This window comes from Protopterus annectens, chromosome 16.part0 (assembly GCF_019279795.1).
Source record: "Protopterus annectens isolate FY-2018-M chromosome 16.part0, PAN1.0, whole genome shotgun sequence".
Lineage (NCBI taxonomy): Eukaryota > Metazoa > Chordata > Ceratodontiformes > Protopteridae > Protopterus > Protopterus annectens.
In genome coordinates this window covers 328,612,175-328,637,412 of record NC_056750.1, presented here as the reverse complement: position 1 = coordinate 328,637,412, position 25,238 = coordinate 328,612,175, and the positions used below count along the sequence as shown (strand labels likewise).

At 40.9% G+C, this 25,238-nt stretch overlaps 1 protein-coding gene across 2 annotated transcripts in view; it reads right to left on the bottom strand.

Moving 5' to 3' along the window:
* GPSM1 (G protein signaling modulator 1) overlaps positions 1-25,238 on the bottom strand; it is a 2,081,362-nt gene that overhangs the window by 1,333,561 nt on the left and 722,563 nt on the right. For both annotated transcript variants that reach the window (XM_044058046.1, XM_044058047.1), the window contains exon 4: positions 17,507-17,649. In XM_044058046.1, coding sequence (XP_043913981.1) covers positions 17,507-17,649 — 143 coding nt within the window. The remainder of the gene's footprint in view (positions 1-17,506; positions 17,650-25,238) is intronic.

The following is a 25,238-nucleotide window of genomic DNA, read 5'->3' as shown; positions in this document are numbered from 1 at the left end:
CATTCCCCAGACATATGGAAACCCTTTTATACAATCTCTCTCCACAAAGGTGGAAACTCTACTGATCCTTCTAACGTTAGACCCATTGCTATCCTGCCCCCTATCCAAAATCCTGGAAAAGTGCATCCATACTCAGATAAACACATTCTTGACAACAACCTCCTAACTCACACCCAACATGGCTTTATACCCCACCATACCATAGCCACTGCATTACTCTCTTTCACCCAAAGAGTAACTGAAGCCCATGACAATACCTTGTCTCCTGTCTATTCCTCAATCTTTCTAAGGCCTTTGACACTGTCTCTCATTTCAAACCTCTAACTAAACTTTCTGACGTTCATCTCTCTACCTCTTCTGTTAACTGGTTTTCTAGCTACCTATCCTGCAGGCAACAATCCATTCACTTGCAACTGTCTTCTCCCCATTCCTCCCAGAAAATACTGGCATTCTCCAAGGATCTTGGGCCCCTTCTGTTCAATATTTTCACCAGCAAACTTCACTCTGCTACTAACCTCTCAGCACTTCTAAAATATGCAGATGACTCCACTCTCATCATCTTTGCCCACAGCATTCCTGAACTTCTAGCTCTCACAACACATCTTCTCTTTGTCGAAACCTGGCTCTTTGATAATCAACTCATACTAAATCTAAAAACAACTAAACTCCTTCTCTTCTTCCCTAAAACACTTGCACAGCACAAACCCTCCTTCTCTATCACCTCCCTCAACACCGTTACTAAACCTGAACCCCATGCCAAACTACTTGCAGTAATCATTGATGAACTCAAATTTGATATACATATCCAGCAATGTATAAAAAAAAAAAAACACCAGAAACCGGGTCTTTTCTATCCAAAAATTTCTTACACCCTCCTCCAAACTCTCTCTAGCTCAGTCACGCCTTCTATCCTATCTTCTATATGCTGCCCCTGTCCTTACTAATGTTCAAACATCACTTCTCCCCAAATACATAACAAAATTGCTAGATTTGCCTCCAATCTCCCTTATGAATCCCATCACTGCCTCACCATTAAGAAACTCCAATGGCCTGAATTCTCTAAACTACTACTTCCTCAACTACATGTTACACGCACTATCCTTAATGATCCCTCTTTCTGCCTCTCCATCTCTAATCTAATGCCCTACTATAACACCCACTGTCACCTCTGTACTACCAACAAACACCTCCTAGACATATATAAACCAAATAAAAATACTGGAAAGTCCCTTTATAAATACTCTGTAGCCCATGCTTGGAACTCACCTCCTCTCAATATAAGAAGCATTCCTCAAAAGTACCTGTTCAAATAAGAACTTAAACTTTATCTACAAAAGATGTGGTCCTGCCCATGTCAAACTCCCACTTGACTTTATTCTCCCTTCTTATCTACACAATTTCCTTTCCTCATAGACCCATCACCTTCTTTTACTTTTCTCTACCAGTTCACACTACTCCTCCCTTCCTATCTTTAAATGCATATTAAAAAAAAACATAATATGTTCTTGTATTACTACTATTGTCTCTTTGTATAATTCTTGTCACTCTCAGAATGTTCTTCATGTAAGGTTGGCTCTTTGTTTAACTACTCACACTCTCAGAATGCACTTCATGTATGGTATTCCATTGGAATAATACTGTCTGCTTCAATATTTATAATGATGTTACTTGGTAGTAGACATATGCTATGTATCTGTTGATTATATTCTGCAACTTTTGTAATTGTTACTTTTCTGGAGCTTTTCTCCTTGGGTCTCCACTGAAAAGGGCCCCTGGCTCAGCTGGACTAACCTGGTTAAAAAATGTCAATAAATAAATATGTGGCATTACAGGCAAACTCTGAGCAAGAATGTCAGCAAAGGATATGGCAATAAAATGCAAAATCAAAGGTACATGGGATGAAACTTAGTGTAGACAAGACAGTTGTAATGTAAGTAAACAGCGGAAACCAGAAGAAGCTGAGAACTAAAATAGGTGGGAAAATATTAGAACAGGCTTACAGCTTCAAGTATCTGGCAGGGATGTTTGAGGAGAAGGGAAGTCTGAATGAGGAGGTCAAAGCTAGAATCAGAGGGGCTGAAACCAAATGGCACAGAGTGTCAGCGGTAGTGTATGATAGAAGAATACCAAGGAAGCTGAAAAGGAGTACTACTATATGGTGCAGAAATTTGGGCAGTAAAGACAAAGTAGTTGAGGAAACTAGAGGTGATGGAAATTAAGTGCCTGAGATGGGTGGTAAGTTGCATAATGTAGGACAGACGAAGAAAGGAGGACATCAGAGCAGAAGCCAAAGTAGCTCAGGTTGCAGAGAAGGTCAAAGTGAGCATATTATGCTTTTTTGCACATGAGCAGGAAAGCAGAAGACAATCTAGTAAAAAGATTTAGTACAGACGGGAAGAAGGCAAGACAAAATGAGGATGTTGAGCAAAGGGATGGATAGATTTTATGAGGAAAGATTTGCGACAGTGAGGCATGACTGTCAATGAGGGTAGGAGAATCAAGAGAGGTGGCAGCAGTTGAGACAACAACCCAACCCCATGTAGGAATTGAGGTAAATGGGATTAATGATGATTATGATGATGACATTAACATCTTGACAGTAACATTTATTTTTGAGTTCAATGAGGTTTTTTTTTCTTTTATTATAGAGTCTATTTGTATTAGGATTCCAGTACAGGGGTGTATTTTTAAATTTGGCATTGCATTTACTTCAGAGGTGGACAAATGCATTTATTCAGCTATTTGTAGTCATGTGCAAAGAATTTGGCTGTAAAGGATTCAGCATGAGCATATGGAGTCATCAAGTTGGAAGGGGATTTTGACTCAGTTTATCACTCAGTTTTAGTAGATTAGCCTTTGCATAATCTTTGTATACTGAGGTATTGTGTATTGAGGTAAATGTAACTGAGTTATGGCCCAATTTATCCAGGGAGGAAGTTACAACTGGTGAAGAATAAAACTTTCCCGTGTTGGGAAGGACCAAGTCCAGGATTTTATTGCCCCCTGGTTAGGGTGCAGATGAACTGGTTCAGACAGTCTGTATTGAGAAAGTCCAGAAATTTCTGGGCATAGATGTTTTAGGATGTACAAGTCTTTCAGTTAATGGAGCAGTAATTGAAGTCTCCTAGGAGAATGGTGTTTGGCTTAATTCATAGAGACCTCATCCTGGTTAAACAGGAGGTATGGGCTGTAGGGGACATAGATGGGGTCTTATAGTTAGCTATGATGCAATATAAGAGGGGTTGTTAATAGTAAGTTGGATGTGGAAGAGTTCAAGGTTATTCTCTTATGCAGCTTGAAACAGATCTATGTGATGATGCATACATCAGTCTTTTTCTGGGTAAGAAGTGCTTGTAAGAACCTGAATTTTTGCAGAAGTTTCTTAGTGTTAAACAGTACTACCTGCATGTTATCCAGATTCTGTTTTGTTAAGTTGGAATGTTGACATTGCCTAAAAGGTCACTATGGTGGTAGACAGATTTTTTGGCAATAAACAAAAGCCTTGAGGGGGATAGGTGCAAGCCATCTCTGACAAAGAAGACTGCAAGACTGGTGTCTCCATATCTAGATGATTGGCTCCTCACCTCCCCAATCAAGAATCTACTAGTCTCAGCGATCCATTAGGTCTACATCTCTTGAAACACATAGGGATAACAGTAAACAAGGACAAATGCAAACTAATCCCTTCTCAAAGACCATAGGGGCAGAATTTGATATCCAATATTGCCTAGTCTACCTCCCTCTTCACAGGATGCAGAGACTCAGATCACAACTCTGAGTGATACTCAGTCAAGACAAAGTCCGAGCTCGAGCAGTCCTTCAACTACTAGGGTCCAGGGTAGCATCTATAACAATGGTCCCATTGGCAAGACTGCACATGAGGCTTCTTCAGTGGCTTTTGCTAACACAATGGTCCCCTTTGAATCTCCCCATGACATTTCAGATCAGGATAACAAATCTGTGCAAACAAGACTTAATTTGGTGGATGAAGCCAGAAGAGAACCTATGGAGTTGACCTTTCTCCCCTTCGCAGCCCAAAGCCATAGTGACCAGAGATGCCTCCCTGATTGGGTGGGGGGCACTACCAGGGAAAGATTGTTCAAGGCACTTGGTCATCCATAGAGGCCAATCTGCATATCAGTGTTCTAGATCTGAGGGCGGTGCTTCTAGTGTTTCAAGCATTTCAACCTGTTCTCTCTTCAGGAACAATTGCAATACAGTCCGACAATATGTCAGTAGGCTGGAACATCAACAATCAAAGTAGAACCAAGTCCTACTCATTGTGTCATGAGGCCATGAGAATTTGGCAATGGGTGATAGCTTCCAACTGCTTTCTCATAGCAATGCACATTCCTGGGGATTCCAACGTGATTGCAGACAAGCTGAACAGATGCATTCTCCTCATTGTACCCTACTGGCCATAACAAATTTGGCTCCCCTTTCTTTGGCATCACCTACTACAGCAACCTTGGATTCTGGACTCAACTCCAGAACTATCGCATCCACAGGGATTTCCATATCCAAATTTATTGAACCTCAAACTGACAGCTTGGTTCCGCCACTTCCAGTGATTGCCAGGCAGAACAACCTGTCCTACCCTGTCCATCACATTCTTCTGGCTTCCTATAAACCATCCACCAGGAAACTTCATTTCATAAAATGGAAGAGATTCATTATTTGGTCTCGCGAAAAAGGAATAAATCCCTTTTCGGCTCTGCTGTTGATGGTGTTGGATTATCTATCTAATCTCCTTCATTCTGGAGCTGCAGCTTCTTCCTGGCAGCAATTTCTAACTTCCACAATGGTTTTGAAGGCTCCTGCTTAATCTCTCACTGTCTCTGTAAAACCTTTTTAAAGGGGAGTTTTACACATCAGACCCCCACCTTCAAACATCCAATTGAGGCCATGGAATGTAACACTGGTTCTACAAGCACTGACTCGTCCTCCTTTTGAATCAGCCAATTGTGACTTAAAATTTTTATCCTGGAAAATCTTATTCTTGGTGGCCATTACTTCAGCTAGACATATTTCTGAGTTACAAGCCTTATGTATAACGCGTCCCTACATGGTCTTCCATAAGAACAAAGTATCACTACAGACTAAATCCCTCCTTTTTACCTAAGGTTGTTTCTGATTTGACTATTGATCAAACAACTGATCAACCAGACTTCTTTCCAAATTTCTCCAATAAAGGAGAATATTCATTGCATTTGCTGGATGTGCACAGACAACTGCGTTTTTATCTCGATAGATCTAAATCCATACGAAAGCCTGACCAATTATTTATATCATACTCAGGCCCAAAATTGGGAAAATCAATTTCCAAAGTTACCCTATCTAAATGGTTGAGAGATTGCATTTCCTTTGTTTATCAATGAAATAAGGTTTCTAATACCTTCTAAGATCAAAGCACATTCCACAAGATCAGTTGCAACATCTGCTGCTTACAATGTAAGAGCTTCCATGGATAACATTTGTGTAGCAGCAACGTGGGCCTCTCCTCATACCTTTAATATGCATTACAAATTGGATATGGTCTCCCAAGGGGAGAGCCTCCTTTGGTTCAATGGTACTCAGGAATATCCTTCCATAGGGCCTCCCAGGAAACAAGGTAGCTAGGGACTCTGTCCCATCAGTAAGGAATGAATGAAGAATAACAACATCAGATAAAGAAGTTATGTTCTTACCATAACGTTCCATCTGTGCTGTTGATCTTCATTCATTCATTACGATCCACCCACCATTCCCCTCCGAAAGACTCTTGGAGGTTCAGCTATGGTCCTATCTTATGATAAGGAAGTTTCTCAGAAAAAGCCTCCACTTTTCTCTCTGTTATTTGTCCTTTCCTTATGGGCAAACTCGGTCTGAGGTAATATGGAGAGGAGAGGGGCACTATGGGTAAAACTTAGCTCAAGAGTTTTTTGGGTGGCATGAGGTTGTTATAATGGCCGACTCATTTCTGAGGATGGAACCAACACCCATCAGTAATGAATGAATGAAGATCAACAACACAGATGGAACAATATGGTAAGAACATAACTTCTTTTTTCTGTTTGTCTTTCTGTGCTGGTTAATTGTGACATAACCTGACCTAATACATCTTAGGTCTGCCATCACATATTAAGCAGTCAGGGAAAAAGAGAAAGTGATGTCATCTTCAGCCAGCAATTAGCATGCTAATTAGGTTCAGTGAAGAGGTGCTCTGATTGGCTGAATCATCTGCATCCAAACAGTGGTCTCTTTATTGCAAATACCAGGATGATAAGCAGCCAAATCTGGCAGTCAGGGCTGGGATTGTATTTTAGAATAAAAATGGGCACTCCTGGGAATTCTGGACACTTAGGAGCTATCTGTTTCAGTATTTTAACATTTTAAGATTACAATGATAAGAAGTCCCTGGAGGAGTAGAAAGTCTTGTTCTTCTCTGTTGTCTGTTACAGTGCACTGCACTGTACTCAGACAACATATTACAGTACTTCATTGAGAAAGTAAAGTTAAATAAGAACACTATTAATCATAGTTTAGAAAGCTCTCGAGGTTACACTTCAGTTAATGGTCATTATCTGTGCCTGTGAAATGAGCTCAAACGAGCGGAAGCAGAATGTGTTAACTATTGAAATTAAACTGAAAGTGTTGGAATGCATTGATAATGAAGAACCTGTCAATCGGGTATGTAATGAACTGAATGTCAGAAAAAGTATGGTGAATGATTGGCAGAAAAAACAAAAATTCCTTCAAGATTTCAGTAAGAAAATATAATCGGATAAGGTGTTCTCAATAAGAAGGCAACAATGAAGTTACTGATGATGCATTATGGATAAGGTTATTTTATTTATTTATTTTATTTATTTATCTATTGACATTTGTTAACCGAGTTAGTCCAGCTGGGCTTGTGGCCTGTTTTCAGTGGAGACCCGAGGAGAAAAGCTCCAAGAAACATACAGTTTATAGAAAAATGACACTATATACATCCATAGTATGATAAGAACTTGATTATACAATAATAATTGAAATTCAACAGCAAAATGCAACACTTGTAGTTATATCTATCCTAAGTTTACAGAGTAGAGATTTATTTACAACAAGAGTTTGGTCTATCAAAATGAGTATAAAGTAGAGAAATATCCCCTAATAGAGGGAATATTTTGAGGGGAGGGGGGTTACAGACATGGTTCCAAGAAGAAGAGAGGAGTTAAGATGAGGCTTGACAAGGACAGATTTTGGTGTTAAGCAGATGAAGTTTGAATTTTTCTTTAAAGTGGGATGGGTGAATAGTGGAACATATGTCTCTAGGAAATTTGTTCCAAGTTTGGGCGATGGAGTGTTTATATAAGAGTTTGCCTACTGCTTTTTTAGGTTGGTAGGTGTGTAGTAAATGCTGATTAAAGGTGCGGAGAGTGTGAGAAGGTGTGTAGACAGAGATGAAGGAAGAGAGAGCAGGGCAAGATGAAGGCTTGTAGAGAATAAAGTGTAGCACTTGAAGTTGTGATAGCAACAGTAAATTGGGGAATTCAAGCCAGTGGAAGGGTGAAAGGGCTAGGCAGTGATGTGTATTGTAGGCAGAGTTTGTGATGAATGTGGCTATCTTATGGTAAGTTTGTTGGAGTTTGTTAAAGGTTGCAGTCTGAATGCTGGTGAGCACAGGGGCAGCATAAAGAAGGGAGGAGAGCTTGTGCAAGGAAGAGTCTAGAATTTGGAGTTAGATTTTTTTTTGTTACAATATAGTAAACCTAGTTTTTCTGGTTTGTCTTTTTTTATACATTGGAGAAAGTGCATATTAAATTTTAGTTCATCATCTATGATGACTCCAAGAAGTTTTGTATGAGCTTCAGGTTTAATAGATGTGTTATTAGAGGAAGTGATAGAAAAGGAGGATTTGTGGTGAGAAAGAGATCAGGGGAAATAGTAATAGTTTGGTCTTTTTAGGGTTGAGGATGAGTAGGTTGCTGGTTAGCCACTGCTCGGTAGATATAAAGGTATGTTGAGTGAGTGCATGGAGTTCAGAGATGTTGTTTGAGATGGAGATGAGAGTGGAATCGTCAGCATACTGGATGAGGGAGGCTCGTTTACAAGATGTGTGGAGGTCATTGGTTAAAATATTGAACAGGAGGGTCCAAGGATGGAGCCTTGGGCAACTCCACTTGGGACAGGTAAGAATGGGGAAGAGGAAGAGAGCCATTTAACAGACTGCTGTCTGCAGGATAAGTAGCTGGAGAACCAGGCTAGGGAGGAGGAAGATAGATTGAGACTTGCAAGTTTAGATAGCAGTAGGGGATGGGAGACGGTGTCAAATGCTTTTGGAAAGGTCTAGGAAGAGACAAGAAATAAGTTTGTTGTTATCGAGGGCCTCAGCAATGGTATAGGTGAAGTATAGGAGGGCAGCAGTTGTACTATGGTTGGGGCAAAAACCATGCTAGGGGGGAGTGAGAAGATTGTGGTGAAGGAGGTGTTTTAGAAGTTGTGAGTGGATGCATTTTTTGAGAATTTTAGAGAGGGAGATAGGATAGCTATGGGTCAATAGTTAGAGGGGTCTGTGGAGTTACCACCTTTGTGTAGAGGTATAGTGAAAATTGCAAAGTGAAAAAAGAGGTTTATGCAAGAACGACAAAAAGCAATACCTCTGAGTGTGCTGATTTTGAAGGAAAAGGCAATGCAGTTTCACAGGAACGTCAACAGCAGAGAAGAATTCTTAGCCATGATGGAAAAAGTACAATGGAATTCATTATCTAGGTGTTTGTGCCAAGAAATTGTCAGCAGACCAAAATGCTGCAAGTGAATTTTCCTAGAAACATTTAGACATTATACAGAATGAAAAATTTACTCCTGAACAAATCTACAACTTGGATAAAATAGTCTTAAATTTTAAGCTTCTTCTATCAAAAATCCTAGCAGCATCACAAGAAAAAAATGTGTCTGGTTTCAGAATGAATAATGAGAGTATCACTGTAGCTCTTTGTACAAATGCTGCAGGGAGTCACAAACTGTCCTTTGTTGTTGTAGATAAATCAGCAAAACCCACAGCATTTAAAAATGTAAATTTCAATGCTCTACCTTTTATTATTAAGCTCAGAGGTCAGCTGGGATGGATTATTTTTTATTTAAAGAATGGTTTTCAACTAAATTTGTTCCAAAAATTAAAGCTCATTTGATGCATTTAAAATTACCATTAAAGGCTATTCTTGTCCTTGACAATGCTCCAGTACATCCTACCGACCTATCTTCTGTGATATCAAAGTGATCTTTTTACCACCTGGCATTACATCTTTGGTACAACCTATGGATCAAGATGTGATAGTCTGAAAAGGCGCTACAGAAGAAAACTTCTTTCAGAAATTCTTGAGAGAACCGATAACAAAAAGGCAGACCTCACTGAAGCCCTTAAGCAAATTAACATTAAGGGTGTGATTTGCATGTTGGTATCTGCTTTTGATGAAATGCCATCATCAATGTTTGTGAAGTCATGGAGAAAATTATGGCCCATAGTCGAAAAGTTGCAAACTGCAATCTGCATGAAGAAGATCTGACAGACCACGACAGCACTGCTCTACTTAACAATTTTAAACAATTATATCCATTTAAGACTTGGAAGAAAGGGACATCGATCAGAGGGTTATAGGCGATAACATTCTAGAGAATGAAGTGTTAACAGACAGTGAAATCACTGAAGTAGTTATGCAAAGAGAAATGGAGGAAGAAAAAGAACAAGAGAACTTAGAAGCTATGAGTGGAGATGACAAAATAAAAAGTCACTCGGAAGGAAAGAAAGCTCTTGAAACTATGTTGAGATATATCAAACTGCAAAACAATTCACCTGCCACTGATATTATCTTTATGAAAAAGTGGCATGATTTTGCTTCAAAACAAGAATTGAAAAAAAAAAAAAATCATAATTACTGATTTTTTTTCAACTAACTAAAAGAAGTTATGTGCTCACCATAATATTCCATGTTTGTTGTTCATCTCGCCTTCATTCCTTACCGGTGGGGTTTGAAACTGATTATCGGTTTCGACTCGGCCTATACAAAAGCTCAAGGACTTCCACTGGCTCGTGGCTGTAGCCCTATCCCATCATGCTTTGGGAAAATTACTCAGATCTTGTTTGCAGATATTAGACCTACTGTCCAAAAAAATATTTACGTGTGTAAAACAGACTAATGAAGAGAGTCAGAGAACATTATATCCCAATCAGAACAGCTCGGTCCTCCAGGAGAGAAAGCCTGGGGGAAGGAGGGTGGGATATAACAATGAAGGTGAGATGGACAACAAACATGGAACATTATGGTGAGTACATAACTTCTTTATGTTATGTTGTCCTATCTTGCCTTCATTCCTTACTGGTTGGAACAGTGTCCCTAGCACCATCTTTCTTGGGTGGCTCAAGGGAAAATACTCTTCAGAACAGTGGACCCAAAGGAGGACCTGTTCCTGGGGGCCAAATCCACTTTGTAATGAGTGATAAAGGTATGAGGCTTTACCCAAGCTGCTGCTGCACAAACAGAATCCATAGGTAGCCTCACCCGAAAGGCAGATGAAGTTGCTATAGCCCTTGTAGAGTGACCTTTTACTTTTCCTGGAAGTTCTCTATTTTGAGATTTGTAAGTGAAAGTAATAAAATCTGTAAGCCATTTTTGAAAGTGTGACCTTTGATATTGGGCACCTTTCTGTTTGTTTGAAAATTATACAAATAACTAGTCCAACTTCCTGAAGTCCTTTGTTCTATTTAGATAGAAATGTAATTGTCTATGCACATCTAGCTGGTGTAATTTATACTCTGCCCTGTTGCCATAGTTGGGGAAAAAAACTGGTAAGTGAATGGAGTGATTCAAATTGGATTATGAGCACACTTTGGGTAGGAAGGAAGGGTTTGTTCACAGAGAAACTCTATCCTTGTAAAACACCATGTAAGGGGGCCGTACTGACAATACTTGAAGTTTTGATACCCGTAAAGCAGACGTGAGCTGCCAGAAAGGTTGTCTTCCATGTTAAAAACTTTAGGTCACAGGATGATGCAGGTTCAAAGGGGGGAAGGATCAGACTCGATAAAACAAAGTATTGGTCCCATGGCACTGGGGTTTCTTTGACCGGAGGCCCGAGTAAAAAGGTACCCTTCAGGAAGGCTTTACAAAGCCTGTGGGACGTGATTTTTAGTCCCATTTCTCCAATATGGTAGCTAGATATGGCTACTAGTTGAAATCTAATAATAGCCGCAGCTGCACCCTCATTAAAAAGCTTTGCCAGAAAGTCTAATACAGATGTTATAGGGGCTGTGAAAGGATCAATCTGGTTGTTAAAAGCCCAATGGTAAAATCTTTTCCATTTGCTTGAATATCATTTACTGGTTGAAGCTTTATGAGATGAAATCAAAATATGTTTTACAACAGGGGAAATGTCAGGAACCCTGGCTATGTGTGAAACTGGAGCAGCCAAGCTGTCAACTTGAAGGTTTGAACCGATGGATGGAGTGTCCCTGAGGAACAAGTCAGGAGGCCTGGGACTGGGTCCACAATCCACAGCTCCTCCTGGAGATGGGGGCCAAAGAAAGGGGAACCAAATCTGATGAGGCCAGTATGGGGCAATAAGTATCAAATTTCTTCCCAACAAGCTGGTTTTCTTAAGGACTTTGGGGAATCAAGGGAAAAGGGGGACAAGTGTAGAGGAGACCCAGGGGCCAATCGTGTACGAGTGCATCCCCTGGTGACTCCCCTGGGGGGTTAGGGCAAAATAGCTGCTGCACTTGGCATACATGGACATGGCAAAGGGATCACAGCAAGGCTGGCCCCACTTTCGGAAGATCTTTTCCGCTACTTACGGCTTCAGGGACCACTCGTGATGTGAAGCATCAGAATAGCTCTGCCTAGTTTGTCCGCTATCATGTTGGATTTCCCCGGGATGTGCATTGCTATCAGAAAATGTTGGGAAGAGACTGCTCGCTGCCATACTCTTAGGGCCTCTCGACAGAGGGAGTAAGACTTGGTTCCTCCTTGTTTGTTTATGTACCACACAACTGACATGTTGTCTATCTGCATCGCAATTGTTCCTAGTGGAAGGGAGTCTTGGAATGCTTGCAATGCTAGAAGCACCACTCTCATCTCTAGGATGTTGATATGCATGTGGGTCTCATGATCCTGCCAAGTGCCCTGGACTGTCTTTCCCAGATAATGCCCCACCCTATCTGGGAAGCGTCCGTGGCCACTGTGGCTAATGGTTGTGGAAAAACAAATGGTCAGCCTTGGGTCACTTGAGTGGAATGAAGCCATCAATGAAGGTCTTTCTTGTAGGATTCTGTAATAATAATTTGGTGAAACATGGATAGTTTCTGCATGGACCACTGAGTGAACAGGAGCCACTGTAAAATTCTCATGTGCAGATGAGTTAACGGTATCAAGGTTATTGCTGCCATCATGGTACCTAAAATGTTTAGAACAACCTTTGCCTGCACTTTTTTCTTAGTCTGAAGATTTTTTACTTGATGATGTAGGGCTTGAATCCTTTTGAGGTGGGAAGCTTGGCCAACGTTTGTTTTGTATCCAAGTCTGCCCCTATAAACACAATATGTTGTGATGCAACAAGGCAGATTTTTTTGGAATTTATCGTGATCCTTAGGTGAGAGCAAAGATGAATGGTGGTGTCGCTCGCTCTTGTTAGTAGATGCTTGGTGGTGGTGGTCAGGAGCCATTCGTCTAAGTACAGAAACACCAGGAATCCTAGACATCTCAAGTGAGCCGCAATGACTGCCATGCATTTGGTGAACACTTTGGGGGCTGTAGTGAGACCTGTAGTGACTGGCTCCCAGCCAAAAGTGCAAATGTCTCCTGGATCGCCTGTCTATTTTGATATGATAGTACGCATCCTAGAGCTCTATCGAGCACATCCAATTGTCTCTTCCCAGAAAGGGGAGTATCGACTGCAGTGTCAACATCCAAAACTTTCATTTTTTTTTAAGGACTTGTTTAGTCTGCTGAGATCCAAAATGGGCCTCCAGTCCCCTGTCTCTTTTGGAACTAAAAAGAACCTTGAGTAAGTTATGGATCCAATTTGGTCTGTGGGGACAGTTTGGATGACTCTTTTGTCTAGCAGCTTTTGTACTTCTAGAGTTACGTGATCCCTTTGGAAATGGGACTGATTTTGTTTATAAGTGGGAAAAGGAAAATGGAATGTAATAACCTCTGGATATGATCTTTTGCACCCATTTGTCTTTTATTTCTAGCCAGGTGTTGGGTACAAAGATAAGTTACCCTTGACTGCCTCCAGAGGTGGACAGATGGGCCTCATCTCTGGAGGGCTGGAAGGGCTTACCAAGGAAGGCTTCCCTGTCACCCTGGTTCTGCAGACCCTCTCTGCTGCGTGATCAGCATCTACCATTGCTACTTCCCCCTCTGCCCCTTGGGGAAGAATCACCACGTGTGTCTGGGAAAGCTTTCTGGGATTTTCTCTGACCTTTAGGATAAGGTCTGGTAGGTAGGAAGAAATGGACTCCAACAGCAGAGAGAGTCTTTCCTACCTGTTCATACCTGGTTAGTGTCTCTTTAACTTTTGGCCCGAACAAGGATGAGCCATCAAAAGGGACTTTAATAAAGGAAGATTTAAAGGGTTCTACGAGGTACATAAGCACATCCAGGAATGTTTCCTTAAGGAAATTCCTGTACCCACTGCCCTACCCGATCCAACAGCTGCATAAGAAATGAGACTCATGGAGGCGTTTACCACAATATTTAAAGTGGAGAGCTGGGAGAAAACCGTATCCAAAACCCCCACAGCTACAGAACCTTGGAGGATATCTCCTAACTCCTTCAGGAGATCCCTCTAAAACCTAGTTAAATGAGTCAGGGTCAGCAACCTGATAGCAAAAGATGCAGAAGAAAACATGCGCTTTCCATATCTGCCTATCGTGCGTGACTCCTTGTTTGGTGGATGGACAGACAACGATGTTTTTGAAATATCCTTCTTGGTGGCTGCCACCACTATCATAGCCTCTACTGAGACACCCTTGCTAAGGAACTCCTTGAATAGGTTCCACTGAGTCTGGAGAGTCCCACACCTTCTGTTTGACTACATTCATGATCTGGTTGAAAGGCAGAGACACCCAAAAGGTGGAAGGATGAGACCCAAAAGCCTCCAGGTATACAGACTCATTCTCAGAAGAGGTGATGGGCTTCCAGACACCTCTCTGTTTAAGGATTTCAAGGATGTCTTGAAAGGAGACATCCTCAGAGTGTGACCGTGGGTCTCTTCTGGCTCATTGAGGTCTGTATCTGAAGTGATGGACTCCTCTGGGGAGTCTAAATGCTTTCTCTTGCATAATATCTTCCAAGGGACCTCTTCAGAGGGGTAATCCAGAGAGGTTTTGGAAGAGAGATTTTTACCCAATGGGGCATCCTGAGGCTTTGGGTCTTCATGTCTGTGTGGATGAGATGGTACTGAGACAGACACTGGTTCTTCAGGGGGAAGAGCACCTGAAACTGACAGCAAAGCTATCTGTGGTGACAGCACTCTCCATCAGCTCGAAAGCTCCCTGGCCCTGATCCGAGGAAACCTCCAGCTCTGAAGAACTGGAAGGCCTCTCCGGAACCAAGGTGGTGGGCTTCGAGGCCAATGTAGTAGCCGAGCTCACCCATGCCAAATCCTCGAGAGGCAAGTTCAGATCGGACGGCTGTTCAACCCGACTTTCCTCACCAGACCTGACCAGAGAGCGTCGGCTCCTAGACTCCTTAAATTCCAATGGAACCAAGGAAGTCCTGGTGCAGGTCTTGGCACCGACACTTCCATTACGATCAGACCCAGGCACTCTGGCCCCAAAGTCCCAGACTGGGTCGGAGGAGGAATCGATGAAGGGAAGGTAGTCTTTCTTGGCTCCAAATCCCTCTGGCTTGGAGTCGACAGTATCTTGGCCACCGCCGGTGTCTGTAAAAGTCTCCTCACCACACAATCCACATCGTCATCGGAGAGGCTGTTGGAGGACTGCAGCAATGGAGATCTAAGATGTGGGGAGACCGATTCCAAAACAGGGGACTGGCTCTGAAATTGAAACTCCATCGGCTCCGAAATCACAATAGGAGCAGAGGAGGCCCAAGAGCCTTTGGGTCCAGGGATGAACCTTTCACAATTTTTTAAGTTGGTTCCGAATGAGGAACAGAGGAAGATGCTCTCTTGCCCGACTACTCAGACCTGGAAGACAGGGATTTCTGCATTTTTGAGGTACTCTAAGTCCCTTCTAAAGGAAAAGAGTCTTTAATAGGCCTCTTAATATTAATTTGTTCTTTCTTTCCATCAACACCCTGGAACTGAATGCATGACAAAAAGAACATGATTCCTGAAGGTGAACTGCACCTAGACAATAAACACAACTGATATGTCCATCAGTTAATGACATTTTCTGACTACATTTGTCACATTTTTTTAACCGTGAAGGTTTAGAGTCTTTAGGATCTTTTGACATTTTTGAAAAATATCAGTATCAATACACAATCAACATTAATGAACTATACTTGTTGTGTCTTTCGGCTTTTCCCGGTTAGGGGTCGCCACAGCAAAACTCTGGTCCGCTAATGATTGGCAGTAGATTTTTATATGACGAGTTGCCGGCCCTGACACACAACCTTCAACGAAGGTACGCCTATTCACGCATGTCTCCACACAGAAGACACTCTAGCTGAGAATCGAACCAGACAGCGTCTTACTGAGCGGCGACAACGCTACCGCAGCACCACCACCAAAAACTTTTAAGCAATAGAACAACCACACAACAGTAAGACAAGGTTTTTGCTATGCAACAGGACAAGGAGGGGAAGTTCTCTAAGTAAAACGAACTGGCCCCTAACTAGAGTAGAGAAAAAGAAAGGAGGAGGAAAGTCCCTCTAAGTTAAATGGGCCAATGGGAGCCCTCTAACTTAAATGAGCTACCAAAACACAAGAAAAGATTTTTATCTCCAAGTTCTCTAACTTAAACGAGCTTGGATATCTGGGATGGGGAGAGAGAAGAAAACAGACCTAGAGGTAGAAACGATGGCCACAAGAAAAAACAGCCAACAACAAAGCGAGCACTCTAACTAGCTAACAACTACACTACTAATATTCTAAATGCTTAAACAACAATAAAGGGACAACTTTGATCATTTTTAACAATTAGTTAAAGAAAAAGTTTCCACTTAGCCAGAACCTGCATGGAAGCTCCCGATCTTGTTTGGTGGCAAACGAGATCTGTGTAATCTTCCAAAAGCATGATGGGATAGGGCCATGGCCATGAGCCGGTGGAAAACCTTGAGCTTTTGTATAGGCCGAGTCGAAACTGATAATCGGTTCCAAACCCAACCAGTAAGGAATGAAGGCGAGAAAGGACAACATAACATTAAATGTTTAATAAATATTTACATATAACATATATACTTAATTTTTAAATCTGATTTACAACCTGTAAATGCTATTTTGTATGCCTTTTCTGATTAACCAGCAATTCGTTTATCCAGCCTAAGGTCTGGTCCCAGCAAGACCTGATAAGAGGGAGTCTACTGTAACTTTTAAGATACTGGTTCACTTATGATTGAAAGGGAGTGAAACTACTAAAAAGATCAAGGCCCTCTTATCAAGTACATTTGGAAATAAAATGCATCAATTAAGTTAAGCTGAAAAATCATAGCTGCAACACAGAGGATAACAACTGTCAAGCTATTCAAAAATTGCAGCTTACACTTCAAGCTACTCATAGGTTCTCTATACAAGATAGGAATAAAGATCCAGGTTATGCACCATGTAAGCAACTGCTAACCATAAGAAGGGACAATTACACCAATACGTAATAGCGTTAAGTATTACTTGTCAGCACGTAACAAAAGCTGATGTTAACATTCCAGACTGTTTTACTGAACCGTACCCACAGATGAACCAGTGTAAGAAAACAGCACACTCACTGAGTTACCACATGTACTTCTTATTTTATGTTTCTAACAACATTCTATCGATAGCATGATATACGTAAGCATCAGTCCAATTCATAAACAGAAATGTATGCAGGCAGCTCTATCCAGTGCTCTGATGTATCACATACTGTAAGATTATATCATTTGATTAGAAATTTTCACAATGTTTCAAGACTTTTTTTATGTTCAAAACTCATCTTAACCAGCATTTCTACTTTAGAATGCAGCAGTATATGCTTATATACAAGCATTATCTGAGGAGACATACACCCACAGATTTTTCTTTTATTTTTTTTTTTTTTTTTTGCTAGTCTTCTAACTTTAGGAGTTCTGTTATCTTATCCTTAGAGGAAGGGGTGTCTCCTCTAGTGCCCTCATAAGTCGCACACTAAATGGTTAATCACAACAATAACTATATAGAGAGTTAATGCTCTCTTTCCTACTGACAAAGCAAATAGTCTCTAATTGATATCCACTTCACTTATATGATGGAACAATGCACTATTGCTGTATTTAAATGTTAAGTACATCCTTTTGAAGGTTCTGTAATAACAAGTGAGCTCAACCATTCAAAATATCATGGTGATACTCACTCATAGTAATCTGTTGCTTGTTGTAGACTGTCTCTCATTTCATTTGGCACATCTCCAGGGTCTCGGGCTGTGTTCCAGGACAGCTGCTTCCCTTTGGCATGGTACACATTGCCACTGTTATATAATGCTCTTGCTTCTCCAACCTGCCAAAGTTAAACAGTAAATTAAGAAATCAATATTAAAGACACTTCATGATCTGTGAGGCAAATTATAGTGAACTCCAGCTAATATATCATAGCATTTTTTATCTAACTTTGGCAGTTCCAAGCCACAGATTTACATTCCTCATGTACATTTGTCATCCTGCCGATCATCTTTACTGCACAGACCGAGGTGGGACCCTCTCAGAGACCATCAGAAGTATGACTAACTTTGTCATAAACTAACAGCAGGGGGGTGACTGTTAGCCATAATTGGTTTACTACCCAAGGAAAATCAAGGTGACTGTCACATGCTAAGCTGCGAGGTATTTTTCATTTTCCTTCAGCACTAACCCATTTCATGTAGTTACCTGCTTTCAGTGTCCTGGGAAGGATACAGGATGCCATCTGTACAGCTTGTCATATTATATAGCATTTGCTAAAGAGCAGAAGGAGAAAAGTAGCCTTTTAAGTGCATTTAGCATTCTGCCTTCTCCATGTTCCCTGTTACTATTTCATCCCTGTTAAATACCTCAGTGGATTCCCTCGCCACCATCCATTTGTGCAGTTCATTCCATGAGTCCATAATCTTATCTGTGGAAAAGCATGTAGCATCTTGTGACAAGGTTTTTCTCACCAATCAGCTTCCTGTGCCTCCTCCTCTTCCCTCTGTTATTCCTGTTCAGACTGACCTCTTCAAATCTCCCAGACATGATTTTATGTACTAGAGTCGTGTCCCCCCATTTCTTTTTTCCTCAGATGTGAAGAGCTCTAACCTCTCTTTCCTCTGACATTTCCATGGGTATGTTTTCTACACATTTCTTCTGACAAACAACAAAAGTTCTATCTCCCAGGGGAAAGCTGGGGGACTGGGGGAGGGAGTGTAAGGTTTCTCCAAACCCGACTACAGCCATCTCAGGAAATGTGGGTAACCAAATTGTAAAATGAAGTGCAATTGCATGTGCTATGACTATCTATAAGCTATTGTAGCTGCATTATGTGGTGTTGGAACTGTTAACTAGGGCATTGCACTAAACCTAGATATCAGTATAGCTACTGGAATTGTTTGCCTTCTACGGTTTACCTATGAGCGAACAAAGAACATTAGATCAACTTATCGGTTTCCAAAAAAAAAGCCAGTGTGTGGCTTCTCCCCAGCAATACACACACACGCACACCTAAATTAAATATAACAACTCCACAGTTTCACCACATTGGAGAAAATGGGAAAGATAGCTCTCACCGTGATATTAAATTTGCAAACTAAAATTGCTTGTTCACCAATGCATCACTGACATGTAATTATTCTGCATTTTACAGCTATTAATTTTCACAATTCCTCTTGCTTAGGGTCAGTTTTACAATTCTTATAAGCAGTATCGGAGTCTCTAATGCAGTGGGCACAGACAGTGAATTCCCAAGTCTGGTGTTTTAATTCTATATTGTTATGAATCCTATAGCAGGAGAAGTCAATTTCTGCTGAGAACACCAGGAAATAAAAATAACTACTACATCTGAAGACACTTCAGGGGTAGTAAAATAATAGATGTGAAATTAGACCATCTGTTATGCTTCAATACGCATGCACTCTTTATTTTTCTAATGCTCCATATTAGAAAATAAATAAATAAAAATATACCATGCATGCAACCGAAGTACTAAACAAACAAAAAAAAGTGCTCTACTATTAACTCTGCTAATAAGTGCAGACATAAAATGAATGAAATGGATAGGAAACCGTCTCAACCTTTACCCATAAGTGAATAAGATTACAACTCATTACAGTTATAAAATGACTAATCATAAGTCATGGAATCCAAAAATATATTCCACTATTTGTAATCAGGAAAATCAGGCTGTAAGCATGTTTTCCAACTGTAAAAAAAAAACAAAATCAAGCTTTTAGTGGCCATATTAGCAAACAAATAAATAAGTTATATTAGAATCAAATAAATGTTTATTCCCAAAGAATGATTAATGTTTTCTGATTTGCTGGCACTTACATCTGTAGGCACTGCCATAAGCAGTTAGCCAAATTCCACAACAATTGGCTAGGCCCATGATGAAAAGTCAATCTGTAGCCCATCATAACAGTCGTCAGGCAGAGGCTAGTGGGTCCTTATGATGGGCACATTAATTTCTTTGTAAGATACAGTTCTGGTTATATAAGATAAAAAGTACATGTCTTCCCTGTTCAGTCAGCCATTCAGTGTTATGTTTATGGTGCACATCAACACCACAACATATGCAAAGGTAAGAACATTAAGAAAAACAAAGAACGTTAAAACAATAATGTAAATAAAGATTAAGAAAACATCAGTCATGCATACTTTGCAACAAATAAAATTAGTTCAAACCTTTAATATCAAACAAAGTTTTTAGTTGAGACTGGAAATCTGGTCCAGCTGGTCAGTATTTCAGCTATCCTGGTAGACAGTTTTATAAATTAGGAGCTGCCACTAAAAAAAGTCAAAGGTGCTAGCTGAAATCAGTCAAAATCATGGGATATCGAGCAACCCAGAGAACCCTAAACAGAGGGAAGGAACGCAGCAGTTATTTCAGGTAAGCGCGAGCCACATTATGTAACATCTTATATGTGGGAACCAGAATTTTGAATAAAATGTAATCTCTAACTGGTACCTGTGCAAAGACTGAAGGAGATGAGTAGTATACAAAGAATGTGTGGTGCCATTTAATGAATTAACCACTACAGTCTTCATGAAATGAATTCAGCATCATGAAGTCCAAGGTACAAGTTACAGCAACCCAGCTGTAAAGAAATACAGGCAAAAAAAGAAGCTAGATCCCAAAGTAAAAAAAAAACAAGTTGACATGGTAAACATCCAGCATCAACAAACTTTACAATTAATGCAAAAAGTAGCTGTCCAAAAAAAACAAAAGGCAAGGCCCCAACAATAGCACCCTCCTTAGCCTCAACAGGCATATAAGACTACTAGTCAAATCCCCTAAGGGCTCCTTTGAGAGCAACTTAGCAAGTAAAGCAAAGGATAACTATAAGGTCTTTTACAGCTTTGTACATAGCCTAAAGGTTGGACCTAAGCATGTGCAGAACTAGTGACCAATGGTATCTCGTACACTGACCCCACAAAAATAGCAAACCTGCTAGCAGATAGGTTTGGCAAAAATTTAATTCCCTTATCCCCTCCTAACTTATCACAAACTTTCCCCCAACCCCCCTACATATCTGAGGAGCAGGTCCTCAAAGCCTTGCTAAAGGCAAATAAAAAAAAAAACAGCCTCTATGGGACCAGATGACATCCCAGGCTGTCTTCTAAACAGGCTAAAACATGAACTAGCATCACCATTAAGTACCCTTTTCAATCATAGCCTAACCACAGGCTTTGTTCTTGCAGAATGGAGAACAGCAACTGCTATTCCCCTCCCCAAAGGTGGCCTAGCAACAGACCCAGGGAATTACAGACCCATAAGCCTGACCAGCCTCATCTGTAAGGTTATGGAACATATCATTATGGACTTCATACATAAATATATAAGTGACCTCCAAACCCTGGATCCCACCCAATTCAGCTTCATCAAGAGCAGATACTGCCTGTTAAATCTGCTGGACTTCTTTGAAAATGTGGCCAGGGCCACCGATGAGGGCAAATCTATGCACACAGCATACCTTGATTTGGCAAAGGCTTTTGACACAATCCCACATTTAGGCATTACCAATAAACTTAGCAAACTGAATGTAAACACCTTCATTGCAAGATGGGTTGCCAACTGGCTCACAAACCAGACACACACACTATCAATGTGGGTGACACCACATCAGTCAGCAGACCTGTTACCAGTGGGGTGCCACAAGGGTCAGTGCTGGGCCCCCTACTGTTTGGTACATGCTTCTCAGAAGTTTAGGTTAAAACTAAGGGGCTGTGGCTGACCACATTTGCAGATGACTGCAAACTAGGTGTAATCATTGAATGCCCAAATGATGTTAGTATACTTCAGGATCGTCTCACAGAGACCAATAACTGGTATATTAATCATAGTCTCAAACTGAATGCAAAGGAATGCACCATCATTCCCTTCGGCGCAAACAATGTCTCTTCACACTATCAAATCAACAATACCTTAAGTACCCACAAAATGGTAAGGGACCTGGGATTGCAAGTTGACTGCAACCTTAACTTTGACTACCATGTATATTCTGTAGTAAGGAAGGCTTTCTACATAGCACACTTGATTAGTACAGCATCACCTTGAGAGCAAAAAAGGTTATAACCCCTCTATACTCAGCAGTAATGCGGCCCATAATTGAGTAGAACACCCCATTTGGCATGTACTGTACAAAGCGCCTGCAGCAACTGGAGAGACCTCAAAGACTTCAAACAAACAAGATCAAGGGGTTTACACAAACTGACTAAAGACCCTGTCACTATACTCAGTGTCATACAGACTTCTTAGGGAGGCTTATGCCTGACTTACAGAGCAATCCAAGACCCAAACCTAATGAACTTGCTGCATATCAATAAATCAAACTAGACTAGAGCTACCCATTTAAGGGACCTAAATATAGTCTGTGACTTAAATAGGACACGCTGGAGGGACACCTTTATCTCCTAGCGACTGTTATGTCTGTGGAACAGGCTACCAATTCATGTGAAACACAGTACCTCTATGACACTGTTCAAGAGGAACCTGGACAAGTGGATGGGGCACCGTAAATTCTTACTGAGGATAGCACCCACCACCCTCCTGGACATGGGCGGTCATCACTGAATGCAATCTTGGGTATTGACTATCATTTTCATGATACTGCATTGGGATGAAACTGCTAGGCTTATAATGACCTCCAGGTAAATAGCCTAGTAATCTTCTATGATCCTACGATCCTATGGCCCTAATGTTCCAACTGTATTGTTCATTTTCATTCTTCCTCAACTGTTGGGTTCGGATCCGACCCTTGGATCCAACTCAGCCACTTTTTACAGCTTGTGGAACACTGAAAGCTCTACAGCTCCTCTCTTACCCATAATGCACTAGTCCCCTAATGTACCAAAGATCTTGTTTTCTGACTTTTCTTCAATATAGAAATAACAAATACCAGTAAAGGAACATTTGTTACTCTAGCATCTTCTGATCCTTCTAGAAGTCAAACTGGTAGGGGGTTTGAGGGAGGGAAGTTGAGTAAGAATGAAAATGGACAACACTGATGGAATTTTATGTTGAGTACATAACTTCTTTATCTGATGTTGTCATTTTCATTCATTCCTCAACTGTTGATTGTTCCCCAACCACCTCAATCCTGGGAGGAGTCTAAGGAAGGATATTCCTGAGCACCACTGAGCCGAAGGCTACTCTTCCCCTGGACACCAGAACCAATTTGTAATGAGCAATAAAGGAATGAGGGTTAGCCCAAGTTGCAGCTGCACAAATATCATCCAAGGAAGATCTGTATAAAAACACTGAAGAGACTGCCATATACTGGGTAGAATGATCTTTTTGAGGTTTTGGAAAAGTCAAAACTACTTTTTGGTAAACAAATAAAATACAATCAGTTAACCATTTAGATAAGGTCACTTTGGTAACTGGTTTACCTAATTTTGAATCCAAAAATGGGACAAATAATTAAAGTGATTTCCTGAAATTTTTGTCCTATGTAGGTAAAAACTTTCTGTCTGCGAACATCTAACAAATGCAGAATAAATTCTCCTTCATTTTAAAAATTTGGAAAGAAAACTGGAAGATTGATAGTTTGATTAATACTGGATTCTGACACCACCTTAGGAAGGAAGGATGTGTTAGTTCAAAAGGATACCCTATCATTATGAAAATCAAATAAGAAGGTTTAAAAGATAAGGCTTACATTTTTGATACTCTTTTAGCAGATGTAATGGCCACTAAAAATACAGTCTTCCAAGGTAAAAATTTCAATTTGCATTTGGCTGATGGTTCAAAGGGAGATTGGGTTAAAGATTGTAAAACTAAATTAAAATCCTTTGGGGGAGATGAATCTTTAAAAGGGGATCTAAGAAGAAAGGCTTCCCATTCTAAAGGCCTTGCAAAGTTTGAAAGAGGCTAAAGATGAATTGTTTATCTCAATGTGAAAACTAGAAATGGCAGCTAGTTGTACTTTAACAGTTGAAGAGCTAGCACCTTCGTTAAAACTTTTTGCTAAAAATTCTAGAAGCTTACGTACTTGTAATGAAAAAGGATCAATGTCATTCTGTTGCACCTAAATAAAACTTATTCATTTACTTCTGTAAATTTTTCTAGTAGAAGATTTGTGGGTGGATACAACAATGTGGGGAACAGGGGAAGAGAACCTGAAGTGCATTGCTATTAATGGAAGTGGAGAAACCATGCAGTTAATTTTAGGCCTAAGATGTCTAGGTGTATCATGTTTGTCGGATAAGACAGGAGGTCTGGAATTGGATCCTGAATCCATGGGGGCTGAATTAGATGAGGCCAAAGAAAGGGAAACCCAATTTGACGAGGCCAATGAGGAGCAATGAGGATAACTGTCCTCTTCAATGGAGATGCTTTCTGAAGGAATTTGGGGTTAGAGGTACTGGTGGGATTGTGCCTCTCTACTCATCACTTATTAGACCCATTATAGAATACAACGCCCCATTTGGGATGTATCTTACAAGACACCTGCAACAGCTGGAAAGACCACAAAAGTACCTCATCAAGAGGATTACTGGCTTCAAACAGATGACCTATGCAGCCTGACTAAAGAAACTGCAGCTGTACTCAGTTGCATACCGCTTGCTCAGAGGTGATCTCTGCTTGACATACAAGGTCATGTCCAACCCAGAATTGATGGATATGCTCCATCTAAAAAAAACAAATCCATGAAAGCCACAAGCTCTAGGGATATAAACCTTGCCACAACAATAAATAGGACATGCTGGAGGGATAGATTCCTGAGCCAGAGACTCCCCATGCTTTGGAACAAGATTCCAGTATACATCAGGCAGAGCCCCTCACTAGGACTCTTCAAGAGAAACCTTGACGGGTGGATGGGAAACAGAAAATTTACCCTATGGATCACTGCAGTGGCTCTGCTGGACAGAGGTGCAGGGAACTAATGGCTCTGCTGGTCAGAGGCACAGGGAACTAATCTAATGGGGTGGCAAAAGCCAACACACTCTGGTTAGGCTTATAAATGCCCTTGGGCAGATAGCCTAGTACTTACCTATGGAAAAGGCATACAGGAGACTGGGGGCCAGTCACGGAGAAAAGCATCTCTTGGCGATTCCCCTTGTGGGGGTACCAGAGCAAAGAATCAACTGCACTTGCTGTTGAGGGGTGATGCAGAGAGATCATGGCAAGGCTGGCCCCATAGATGGAATATCTTTTCCACCACTTCTGAGTCAAGAGACCAATTGTGAGGCATTAGAATGGACCTGTTTAATCTGTCTGCTATCACGTTGGAATTCCCTGGACTGAGCATTGCTATCAGAAATCAATTGGATGAGATCTGCTCATTACCACACTCTCAGAGCTTCTTGACACAGGGGGTAAAGATTTACTTCCTCCTTGTTTTTGATGTACCAAACTAATGATATAGTGTCCATTTGAATCTCAATGGTCCCAGAAGGGAGAGCATCTTGGAAGGC